The sequence below is a fragment of the Camelus bactrianus genome, chromosome 9, assembly GCF_048773025.1.
Source record: "Camelus bactrianus isolate YW-2024 breed Bactrian camel chromosome 9, ASM4877302v1, whole genome shotgun sequence".
Lineage (NCBI taxonomy): Eukaryota > Metazoa > Chordata > Mammalia > Artiodactyla > Camelidae > Camelus > Camelus bactrianus.
In genome coordinates, this window is record NC_133547.1 from 15,102,895 (window position 1) to 15,115,717 (window position 12,823).

The following is a 12,823-nucleotide window of genomic DNA, read 5'->3' on the forward strand; positions in this document are numbered from 1 at the left end:
TTGACACAGGGCATGAGAGCGCCCCCTTCTGGTCTCTTAGCTCTATTGAATTGAGGTTTCTTTTAATCTATATTTTACAGTAGGCAGGTTCCAGACACATGCACCAGGCACAAGCACCTAGCTCTGTTTTCAGCTTTTCTCCTAGTCTTGTCCTTATATCTGATTTTGTGGACAAAGCAGACATTAGACTGTAATCCAAGGGAATTTCACCAGCTGAGTGAGCCCCTGGAGGGAGCGTGAGGCGGCGCAGAGCCCTCGCAGTTCGTTTCTATTTGTTGACACTCCACCAAGCAATGGGTCTGCTCAGGGTTGTACGTCAAACCCTTAGTGAGATGGAGCACTGGGAATGATGGTCTCCCTGGGATGTAGCCCACTGGCCAAGAGCCACATGACCACCAGCCATGGGATCCACCAAGCAAGAAGTACACCAGCCAAGGAACCCTCTGCCATGGAAGGGGTTCTCGGTCTTAACAGCCTATGTTGGTGATTTCGCTGGTACAAGGTGAGAACTGTTGGGCGGCGTGATTTCTGCCTGCACAACCCCTGCCCCTTCCAACTTCCATGCTTCCAGAGACTGAGGAGGGTGACTGCCTGACATGTGAAGGGCATTGCTGAGTCCATCATCTTGGGAGACAGACGTACATGCACAGACAGATAGAGACATACTCAGATCCCACATGGCTTGTTCCTGGCTGACGTTTCCCAGAGACTTCTCTATGCCAGATGCACCCCCTTCCATGCCCAAATCCCACCACAGCCAACGGACCCAGGGGTCAGGGCCCTGCCCCATTCCTTCTAAGAATGGAACTGTCAGGCTCTGTCCTCAGGCAAGGCAGAAATCTTCTGCCTTCCACTCTCCATTCTGCTTAGGGCACCTGGAGCAAGTCCACAACCTAAATCAGATTCTGTCCCTCCCTGGCTTAAACCCTCCCTGTTCCTGTGGCTCTTGGCCTCAAACCCAGATACCTCCCCCAGGTGTCCAGCTCTCTCCTCCTGCCTCTCCACACTCTAGCTGCACAGTACTTGTTTCTGGAACACATGACTCTCCTTTCCACCTCAGGACCTTTGCACTTGTACCCACCCCCCGCCTGGAACTGCCCAGATCTTCTCATGGCTGGCCCCTCATCCAAGGTCTCAGCTTGCATGTCCTCTCCCCAGACAGACCTTCCCTGACCCCCTCACTCCCCACCTCATCTTATGTCACCCTTCTGGTTCTCTCTCCCTTGTGTCCTAGTTACTCCCCATAGTCTTGGATCCTTTCTGAAATCACTTGTTTGTTTATTTAGGTTTTCACCCTCCCTCTCCCCATCATACCCATGGACTGTGAACTCGAAGAGGGCTCTGATTTTGTCTCTCTTGGTTGTTACTTGGCCCTAAAGAGCCGAGCACTGCCCGGTGCACTGTAGGCTCCCACTACTTTCATGTTAAAAAAAAAAATTACATCCTGCTCTTTGACTTATGGAACCTATCAAAGAATCAGTCCAGAATTTACCAATCTGCACTTGAAGCCTGCCCACTTCATTCACTGAACCAATCATGAGTTCAAACTGGGACCGACAATAACAAAAAGGCAAGTAGCTGAAACCGCACCTCTTTATTCATTGAATCAGTCAGGAGGACAGGCAGAAGTTGGGGGGTATGTGTTTAAGTAATGCTTCTTAATACATTGAGCCAATTGGAAACTGGGTCTAAATGCTTGAAACACCGCCCTCCCTGCCTCCTCCGTGTCAGAGCAGCCAATCACTGAATCGGTGACCAACAGGGGCCACGCCCCTGTGACTCAACTCCAGGGCAGCCCCAGGGTTAGGATGCGAGGACAGCTGTGGCATTAACTGGGTTTGTGGATGGTGAAATAGTGGGAAGTTTGAGGGGACAGAGAGGGGCTCAGGAGAGGACAGCCAGAGCTAAAAATGGGATAGAAAGGGGGTTAATGGATGTCTGAGTGTCCAGGAGGGAATTGTAGGGTCCCAGGAAAGTGGTTTGTGGGGAAGGATGGCAAGGAGGCTGGAAGTTAGAAGGGACTCAGAAAAGGTTATGGGAGACAAAGAGAAGGTTACACGGGAAAAGGAAGGGGCATGTGGAAAGGGAGGCTCTTGTGGGACAGGGAGAGGGTTAGGAAAGGAACAGGGGGAGGTTATGGGGCCTCAGGAAGGGGCTGTGGGGGAGACAGGGAGGGATTTATACAAAGAAATGGAAGGGCTTACTGGGTCAGGGTACATCTAGGACAGAGGAAGAGTTATAGGAGGGGGTCCCGGGGGTCAAGAAAGAGTTATGGGGAACAGGGAGTTGTAGCAGGCAGGAAAAGGTTATGGGAAGAGGGATGGGTTATGGGACAGGGAGCTGTTAGGACGGTGTTACAGGACCTGGGAGAAGGGGAAGCGGGACTAGGACAGAGTTACAGGATGGGGAATATGAGGCACAGATTGCAGAAGGGATTACAGAAGTGACAGAGAAGGTTACAGGGCTGCAGAGAGTCAGTAACATCTAAAGCAGTGGTTCTTAAAGCGCGGTCCCCAGCCTGCAGCAGCAGCTTCACCTGGGAACTTGTTAGAAATGCGCGTTCTTGAGCCCTGCCCCAGACCTGTGGAACCAGCAACTCTGCGGATGGGGTTCAGCTATCAGTTTTCATCCAGGTGACCCTGTTGTATGCTCAAGTTTGAGCATCACTGGGCTAAAGTGACCATTTAATATAACATCCAAACTGAGCACTTTTTAGACTGAAAGGGGAGCCTTCAATAATTTGGTAGGACCAGGCTTAGCTAACCGGACAGCACAGGCAAACCAGGATGTAGCACATTATTGGAGAGCAGGAATGGGTTTAGGGAGCCAGAAGAAGCATGCAGTTTCTAAGTTACTTGGAGGGTATTGTAAGGCCAGCGAGGGTGTTATATAGAGTCACTGGGATGTCATAAGGTCTGTTTTCCCATGGCGGTGGCCAGGGTCATTGTGGGGTGAGCCCTCACCTCAGCGCCCTCCTGTTGGTGGGTTTAGTTCTATGCGTCCCCGTTAGTCAGCATCTGCTGACCATCCTTGGTCCATGTGCAGACCCCATCCCCTCTGCTGGAGTCCGTGGCTGCTGTGGCTGATGTCTGGGCCCCAGAGTTCAAGATCACTGTGATGCAACCCATCTCTAAGACAGCCTTCAACATTCTTGTAAAGGGCTACATGCTGCTCTCCATTTTGTTCAGTTTTCTGCTTCTTCCTACTGGGAATACCTGCCATCGTGTTCTCCTGCTTGGGGGGTGGGGATTAACCATAGTCCTCCCTCTGTGGAACCCCGCCACCCCTGCCCCCTTTCCCCTTCTGCAGGTGCCCCAGGACCCACCCCCTGCCCAGCTCCCGCTCCTTTCTAGTTACTAGCCCCGCCCGTTCTCCATCCCACTCTCCCTCCACCAACACTCTGAGAGCGATACATATGATGCCTTCTGTGTGATTGTGTATGTGTTTGTGTGGTTGGGTTATGCCCTGTGTACTAACAGCTCCTATAAAAATCCTTGCAAGGGAACAACAACAACAACAACAACAAAAACTATCTTCTTTCTTTTTCCAGTTTTATTGAGGTAAAATTGACAAATAAAATTGTAAGGTATTTAAAGGGTACAATGTGATGATTTGCTGTGCACAGCATTATGAAAGGATTTCTCCATTCATCACCTCACATATTTATTTACATTTTTTTGTGTGTATGTGAGAATATTTATGTTCGACTCTCTTACCAAATTTCAGTTATACGATATAGTATTATCAACTAGGGACTATCTTCTAATCAGAAATAATTGAAACCAGAAGACAATAGAATGACATTTTCAAAGTACTGAAAAAGAGCTGTTCCCCTCTCCTGCTCCTGATTGGCTGGAAAACCAAGGGGGAGGAGCCTAGGAATTCATCCTAGCCAGCTGCTGGTCCAGCCCCATCATTATTTTGCCCTCCTTTCATGATTGGCTGACATCCACAGGGGGTGTGTCCTGGACAGTTTCACCATCCTAATTATGCTGGCCCTGCCCCATCCCCTTTGTCTTTCTGTATCAATTGGCTGACAGTCATACTGGCTTCCTTTCCTGATTAGGTTGGTCCAGTCCCACTTCTGTTTTTTTTTGAGGGGGATAATTAGGTTTATTTATTTATTAAATTAATTTATTTAATGGAGGTACTGAGGATTGAACCTAGGGCCTCGTGCATGCTAAGCACACACTCTACCACTGAGCTATACTTTCCCTCTCCACCCCATCAACCTGTCTTACTTCTTGGTTCTCCTTTTCTAATTGGCTGGAAGTTGGAAAAAGCTGTGACACAAGACGTCCCATCTCCTTACCAGCCACCAACCCCCTTCCCAAATGTTGGCTCCCAGATTGGACGACTGGATCAGGAGACCTGTATCCCTCATCCCTGGCTTTTGAACCCCATTCTGAGCTTTGCATATGTCTCCATCCAAGAATACCTTTTCTAACTCCAATTTTCTCAAGCTTCCCTGCCAGGGATGGGGAGTGGGGAGTGGGGAGTTGGCCTGTCCTAATCATAAAATAACAACCCTTGAGATGTCACAGTTTCTATAAAAAATCTGTGTGATTTTGACTCCTGCAACCGTGGCTTCGTTCAGCAAATAATGGACTATCAGCTGTGTGCCAGGCTCCATGCTGGGCACTTGGGGCACTCAGACACACAAGACACTGCTGAACATGTGCTCCTTCATGAGGCTTCCTTTTTCTTTGCTTCCCGATCTCCCTACCCCACCCCCATGTCCTGGTTCTCACACCTCTCAGGCTGTGCTTTCATCTTCTTTGATAGCGTGGCTGCCACAGCTGTGCCCTGGCCCTGCCCTCCCCTCCTTGCTCTTCCTCCAACCCTTGCCAGAAGCTGTCTCACTTTCCATAGCCTCATTTTAAGTTTCTACACTAACAACACCCTCATCTCCGGTCCCAATGCCAGCCTCTCCCGTAAGCTCCAAGACCCAGTTGTCTCACCACCTCCCGGTCAAAAAGCTTGTCACGTGGTAGATGCTCAATAAATGTTCCGTAAATTATTGAATGGAGGATGGTTTTAATGTGAGGCCTTTTTGTCAAATGGGGCCTGGTGTGATGTGGTGTGTTTTCAGGTCTGTGAGGACTTTCCAGCCAGGCTGCCTGGGTTCAAATCCTGGCTCTGCCACCGACTAGCTGTGTATCTCTGGCCAAGTCATTTAACCTCTCCATGCCTCAGTTTCTTCATAGTAAAATAGGAATAAGAACAGTACTTTCCTCGTAAGGCTGTTATGAAGATGAAACAAGCTCACACATAGAAGCACTGAAGACAGGGCTGAGTGCAGTAAGTTCTCAGTGAGTGTCTGCTGTCATCGTGGGCTTCCTGTCATTGTGTCTATGTGTGTCTGTCCCTCTGTTTTAGGTTAGGGACATGTGACTTTGGTCAACAAAGAACATCACCCGAAGGCAGGACCACGTGTCCATGTCAGTGTTTGTGGCTACAATGGCTGCTGCATGCTATTGAGTATCCCAAGGACCCTGAGGTTTATTCATCCAACAAAAGTTTGTGTGCTCACTATTTGCTATTCTAGGCACTATGGATACATCAGTCAGAAAAAAAAAAAATCCAGGCAAAAAAATCCTTGCCCTCATGGAGCTTACATCCTATCAGGGAATTCAGAAATACACAGGCAGGGGTGGGGGTAGAGCTCAGCAGTAGAGCGCATGCTCAGCACATACACAATCCTGGGTTCAATCCCCAGTACCTCCGTTAAAAAAAAAATTGAAAATGCTACACAATTATAAAAACAAGAAACACACAAGAAACCCAATAAATAAGAAAAATTGCATAGGTTAGAAAATGAGAAGTGCTATAGGGGGAGAAGTAGAGAAGGTAATGGAAGGGGAGAGGGTGGGAGGGAGACTGCGGGTTACAGTTTTAATTGGGTTAGTCAAGAAGGTCTCAGTAGGAAGACAACAGTTGTATAAAGACCCAATGGAGGGAGAGAGGGAGCCATGCATACATCTCGGGGAAGAGCATTCCAGGACGAGAAAACAACAAATGCAAAGGCCAGCAGGTAGGACTTGGGTCCTGCTGTCTGAGGCACAGTAGGGAGGCCAGTGTGGCTGGCACGGACCCAGCACGTGGAGGGAGAAGGAGGTGAGGTGAGGGTGGCAACAGGGCAGCTCCCTAGGGATTTGGGTCCTAACGTGAGGACTTGGCTTTTAGCGGAAGTGAAGTGAAGCCCTGGAGAGGGCTCTGAGCCAGAGGGCCCTGATCAGACTCGGGTTCACAGGCTCCCTCTGGCTGTGTGTGGGGAGCAGATTGTGAGGGCGGGGATGGGAGCAGGGAGATGAGAAGGAGGCTGCTGTGAGAGCCCAGGCAGGACGGGATGAAGGTTGAACCAGAGTGAGAGCAGAAAAGGGAGAGACAGTTGGAATTGGGATATGATTTTAAGATCCCAGGAGAGGAAGCCTAGCAAAGCCAGCCTGAGGACAGTGGACCTTTCCACATCTGGACAAAGGTGGGAGAGAAGTCAAACACAGGAGACTTGGCTGCCAGCTTCGCCAGGGGGGCGACCTTGCTCTTCACTTGTGGACCCACTGCCTGCTCTTCCGCCAGCTTGAAGAGGAGGGAGAAACCAGGTGCCTACTTGCAGGGCCTCTAGCTCCAATCTTCCCAGGGTCTGGAGGTGGGGGTTTTGGTGGGGGAAGGGTGACCTGCCCAGGAAGAGAAGGGCATTGCTGAGTCCACTATCTTATCAGAGAGACCAAACACATACAGAAAGTCAAGGTCACAATGAATTTTTTCACTCAGCAAACACTCCCTGAGACCAGCCTGGGCCAGCTCTGGGATGGGTGATGCAGAGTACAGAGTGGCTGGTGACTGGGACATCCTGGATCCTGTCCTCAGGAGTCTAGGGGTGGGAAATGAAGTGTTACCAAATAGCGACAGTCTGGAGTGGTCAGGTTTGTGAAGGAGGAATTACAGGTCAGAGTGGTCAGGGCTGAGACAGGGAAGCCTAGGGGTTTGTGGGAGCCCAGGGGAGGTACCTGACCCAGCCTGCTGGGTGGTCCAGGAAGATCTCCTGGAGGAAGGGATGTCTGCTCTGCAGCCGAGAAGATGAGGGGTAGTTGAATGTGGGGAGGATGTAGCGTGATTGTTTCAGGCAGAGGAAACTTTGTGGGCCAGGGTCTCCAAATGATAATTTTAACAGACATCCTCAAGCACAAAAAGGGCAAGTGGCACGTGGGGAGGAGGCAGGACAGCCAGGGGTCTGATCTCAGCAGGCCTGTAGGATGCTGAGTCCCTGAGAGTATGCGTGCTCATGATTCTAGGAGACTCTTGTACAAATTCCTCTGAAAACCCACTCGAATGTTCACCATCTAGTTAATAATCTGTCCTCTGCTCTCTCTTTCACAGGAAAGAAATTTTCAGTTCTGACCACTAAGTGCTCTCTAAAAAGCCGTAGGGATCTGAATGCCCCCGGCTCAGAGAAATCTAGCACTACTGTGCTAAATGGATCGTGTCACGCTTGCAACCTTCTGGTGAGAAGTCTTTGCCCTAAGTCGTGCTGGGAGTTGCCCGTCCCCTCCCCACATGGCACAGTCTGCCCAGGCTCTGCTCCAGGTGCCAACGTTGGTGCCCCTCCCGCTCTGTCCAGATCCTGCCTGTGGGCAACACCTCCCAGACAGGGTTAGGGTTGCTTGGACACACAGTGAAAGAAAAGTGCACAAGCAAAGACCCCCACCCCCACCCCACAAAGACACAGAACTTGAGTAGTATCTAAAGGCTGTGTCATCAGGGGGACTGGTAAAATTGTTGAACTGTCAACATGGCTGGGCACTGACACAGTGAGAATGGACCTGGCCATGGGGCCGGAGCAGGGTCGTTGGGCTGGGTGTGGGAAGTCTGGGGACTCAGGTGGTGGCCATGTTTCCATTACTTGAATCACCAGTCCAGCTGAGCACTAGCCATGGCTGTGACGGTGTTTTGAGTAGAAAATAAATGGATCGAAGGCTAGCCCTCTGGTCATTCCCTAAGCCTTTTGACAGTCACCAATGTCCACCCCATTCCGGATCACTTAAAGACTGAAAAATGAAGCCTGCCCTGAATTGAGGCTCGGAGGAGAACACACATCACCACTGTGCTCCTGCCAACAGGGCACAACCTGAATCCAATCATGAGGATCTATCAATAAACCCAAATAAAGGGAAACAACAAAATAATGGATACTCTTCTGAAATGTCAAGGTCTTGGAAGACAAGGAAAGACGGGGGAAATGTCATAGATGGGAGGAGACTAAGAAGCCAGGACAACTAAATGTCAAGTGCGGTCCTGGATTGGATCCTGGACCAAGAAAAGGACATGAGAGGGAAAACTGGGGAAATTCAAATAAATTCTCTAGATCTGTTAATAATGTCATATCAATGTTAATTTCCTGAATTTGATCATTGTACTGTGGTTACGTAAGAGAGTGTCCTTATTCATAGGAGACACACGCCTAACTATTTAAGGGTAAACAAGCATCCTGTCTCCAACTTACTCTCAAATGATTCAGGCAAAACTTTAAAAAACCTATCTATCTATCTGTCTGTCTATCTATCTATCTATCTATCTATCAAGCATAGATGTGGTAAAATCACTAAATTTAGGTGAAGGGTAGGCAGATGTTCTTTTTACTATCCCTGTAACTTGTAGGTCTGAAATACTTAAAACATTGAAAATGAACACAAAACAATAAAACTAAGAAATGAGAAAAACAAATGAGGCAGGGACTGAAGGACAGTTCCTGAGTTTTGACAGGTCTGCACAGTATCACAGGTCAGCCGTCCCTGCCAGTGATGGTGCCTTGGTCTCTCCATCTGTGACTTAGGCTGTGGGCTTCTCTAATTTGCACAGACACGACCCCATATCTGCCCAGGCTCTGGATACACCAGAGGAGTTTCCAATGACTGAGATTTTCCTGAGGGTCTCCAGGTTTGTTAGTGAATATTCCTGACCAATGGGTGAGATAAATCCTGTTCAACATCCGACAGTGACTACTGAGCATCTCCTATGTGTCTGAGGGCACAGTTCTGGGTGCTGTGCATATAGCAGCAAACACAAGCAAGTCCCAGTCTTCCTTCTAGTAGGACAAGATTGACACCAAACAAGTGTCAGGTTGGGATAAGGGGTGTGAGTAAAGCAGGGTAAGGGGATGGAGCCTGATGAGGTGCAGTATTACAAGTGAGGACACCCTGAACATATGGACGTATGAACTGAGACCTGGCGATGAGAAAAAGCCATGCTGATATCTAAGGAAGACAGTACCAGGCAGAAGGAACTGCAAGTACAAGGGCCCTGGGGCAGGAATGACCTTGGCCTGTACAAAGCATAGCAAGGCCAGTTGCCAGTGGATCTGTAGCAGAGACCAAGCAGGGAGAGGTGAACCGAGGCCAGATCTTGCAGGAACGATTTTGGAGTTTATTCTAAGTGAGAAGGGAAGTCCTTGGAGGGTTGTAAGCAGTGGAGTGACACAGCTGTTTTACACACGTGGCTCATAGAGAAGCCTCAGCACATGGACTCATGGTAAGGGCAGTGAGGGTGACTTCGGCCCTGCCTTCTCTCTTGCAGTTTCCTGCAGCAGGTTGGGGACAGCCAGGTGGGGTGGGGGTGGGGCCTCCTGCTGTTCCACAGCTTCAGCTTTCCCAGGTGACCTACCCCAGAGGGAAGGACATCGCCAAGGCAATTATCTTATCGGATCTGCCCACTTTTGCCCCTGGAGACACATCCACCCTGTGAGGCCCAAGCAAGAGGTATCAAGATACCCACCATTCCACCAGGCCAGCCCCTCCCTGCTGCCTGTGGAGGTCCCTCCCTAGGGGTTCGGAGGGGGTCTCCAGACCTCCAACCTGGCACCAAGCACCAAGCTTGAGCCAGGCCTCTTAGACACATCCTTTCCCCACTTTGCACCTTGGTTTCCCCATCTGAGCGGTTGGGTTGGGGACGAGGGCACGGTTGAGGGCTGTGATGGCTCTGTCTGGAGTGTGGAGTGCCTCTGGGGTCCTCCGAGCCTCCTATTCCTGCTCTGCACAAAGGAATCATAGTGTCGCCTTCAGAGGGGTTTGTTGCAAGGACCCATGAGGTCACACACGTGCAGTCCCTGGACATGCTTGGCGCTGCTGCTGTTTGGGTGTTTTCTCTGGTGGTACCCTGTAAGAACCAGGCTCCTGGGGTCAAACCTAGGCTGGAATCCTGTCCTGGAAACTGAATCATCTCAACCTTAGGCCAAGTCCTTAACCTCTCTGCACCTCAGTTTCCTCATCTGTACTATGGGGGCTAAAAAGAGAAGGTAACTGTAAGGCTGTTGTGAGGAGCTAAGGAAACATTCCAGCAAACACACAGGGCAGACCCAGCGCAGAGTAAGTGCTCGCTGGTCGGCAGCTGTTACAGCGACCTCTGTGGGCGCCCTCCCCGCCAGGTGTCTGATGCCTGCTCTGAGGCTTAAAAGAGGACACTGCAGCCATCTGCCTGGTTCTGAGTCCTGACTCTTTCACATCGTAGCTTGCAAGTGACTTCACCGCTCCAGGCCACAGTCTCCCCATCTGTAATGGGGGTAGGGGGTAAGAGTGGTACCCACCTCCAAGGGTAGTTGTGAGGTTAAATAAGTTAATAGATGACAGGCTTTGGCACAGTGCCAGGCACATAATGAGCACCACGTGTTTGCTATTCCTGTTGTTGTTAGTATGGCTACTCCCAGTGGTTCCCTGATCTCAGTGGCAGGTTGTGATGGGGTCCAGGCAGGCTGGGAATGCCCAAGCTGCCCAGGCCTGGAGGTCACCCCAAGGAGCCCCGTAATCAGCTGTAATCAGGCCCGCCCTGATCCACCTCCTCCCTCCCTGGGTATATCAGGGCTGGTCCAGACCCCAGGCTCTGTCTCGGCAAAGCAGGGCGGCTGTACCGGGCACCATGGGGAAGGCAGTGAGTGGGATCAGGGGTCCAGGGGTGGAGGTTGAAGGCAGGGGTTCCAGTGAGATCTGATGCCTTCCCCATCTGACCCCAGGAGAATTACGAGCTGTACCAGGTGGAGCTGGGTCCAGGGCCTGGTGGAGACATGGCAGCCAAGATGAGCAAGAAGAAGGCGGGAGGTGGAGGAGGCAAGAGGAAGGAGAAGCTGGAGAACATGAAGAAGGAGATGGAGATTGTGAGCCCAGGGCAGGGGGCTGGGCGGGGGGCTGGGCAGGGGGCTAGACAAGACTGGGCAAGGGCGGGGGTGGGGATCCACGAGAGCCAGACAGCGAGTGTCCTGCCCCCACCATACAGAATGACCACCAGCTGTCAGTGGCAGAGCTGGAACAGAAATACCAGACCAGCGCCACCAAGGTGAGCTGGGGCAGAGGGAGGGGTGGGTGCAGAGGAAAGAGAGAGACAGAGAGAGAGAGAGAGAGAAGGGAAAAATGCATTGGAGGGAAAAATGCATTGGAGAGAAAAGGCAAAACAGAAAGAGACAGAGTAAGAGAAGCAAACAAAAAGAGATAGAAGGAGAGATGGAGGCAGAGACAGCAGGAAGAAAGAGACAGAGAGAAAGATGGGAGGGAAGAAAGAGACACGAAGGAGGGAAGGGGAAAGGGGCCGGAACAGAGACAAAGATGGAGAGAGAAATGAAGGTGGAGGAGAGGGAGAGGGAAGGGGGAGGGGAAGGAGATGGAGACAGAAGAGCGACCCACCGAGGAGTGTATGATGAGAGAGCCCTCAGTGGCCACCGCGTCCCCACCCCACCCCGCCCCGTCCCCAGGGCCTGTCTGCCAGCCTGGCTGCGGAGCTGCTGCTGCGAGATGGGCCCAACGCGCTGAAGCCGCCGCGGGGCACCCCCGAGTACGTCAAGTTCGCTCGGCAGCTGGCGGGCGGTCTGCAGTGCCTCATGTGGGTGGCTGCAGCCATCTGCCTCATTGCCTTCGCCATCCAGGCCAGCGAGGGTGACCTCACCACGGATGACAACGTGAGTGGAGGGTGCTGGGGGCCTGACGTCGGACACAGGGACCTGGGGGGCAGAGGACAGTGAGCATGGGACTCAGGACATGAGTGACATAGATGGGGATATAGAGACATGGAAATGCAGCTCTAAGACATCGTGGGGGGCAAAGGACATTGGGATACGGAATAAGCTCAAGGACAGAGGTGATGGGGGACACAGGAGAGAATGTGTCTCAGAGATGGAAGACATAGGTAGAGATCTAAAACCACTTAGGATATGAGACTTAAGAAACAGAGTACATGAGGACATGGGACTAACCAAAGACAGAGGGCATAGGGTACACTGGGACTCAGACATGGGTCACAAGGGCAAGGGAACACAAGACTCAGGGCACAGTGCATGGAGAGACATGAGATATTAGACACGAAAGCACAGACACGTAGAGACTAGTGAGAGGCAGGGCAAGAGGACACTGGATATATGACATAGGGGCTTAGGGACATGTGACATTGAACAAGGGTTTGAAAAGTCATAGGACTTGTGACACAGGATGGAGACTCAAGGATACACAGACCTGAGAAGGCATCGGACATAGGGACTTGGAATTTGGAACAGGGGGCACGGATCGTGAAGGACACCGAATATGAAGCGTGAGACCAGCAGCCCACATGGAAAGGGGGACGTGAGGGCCAGGAACTGTATGGGCACAGGGGACACAGAGGATGGCACACAGATTATGAAAACACAGAATATGAAACTTGGAACACAGGGACTGTAGGACATGGGAATGTGAGACAGAGGACCGGGGGGAATGCAAGACCTGTGGGCACAGGAAAAGGGAACATGGACCACCAAGGTGCATAGTGACACCGGGCACAAGTCATAGGACATGGAGACACAGGGGCCAGA

General features: G+C 51.2%; 1 protein-coding gene across 5 annotated transcripts in view; it reads left to right on the forward strand.

Annotated features, from left to right (window-relative positions):
• The window catches only part of ATP4A (ATPase H+/K+ transporting subunit alpha), an 83,057-nt gene that overhangs the window by 59,870 nt on the left and 10,364 nt on the right, over positions 1-12,823 (forward strand). The window contains exons 3-6 of one of the 5 annotated variants that reach the window (XM_074369779.1): positions 7,381-10,920; positions 11,003-11,143; positions 11,263-11,322; positions 11,735-11,938. In XM_074369779.1, coding sequence (XP_074225880.1) covers positions 10,909-10,920; positions 11,003-11,143; positions 11,263-11,322; positions 11,735-11,938 — 417 coding nt within the window. In that variant the 5' untranslated portion in view covers positions 7,381-10,908. Of the gene's footprint in view, positions 1-2,191; positions 10,921-11,002; positions 11,144-11,262; positions 11,323-11,734; positions 11,939-12,823 lie in introns of those variants that run through there. The other 4 variants (XM_074369778.1, XM_074369780.1, XM_074369781.1 and 1 more) reach the window with 4 other exon arrangements.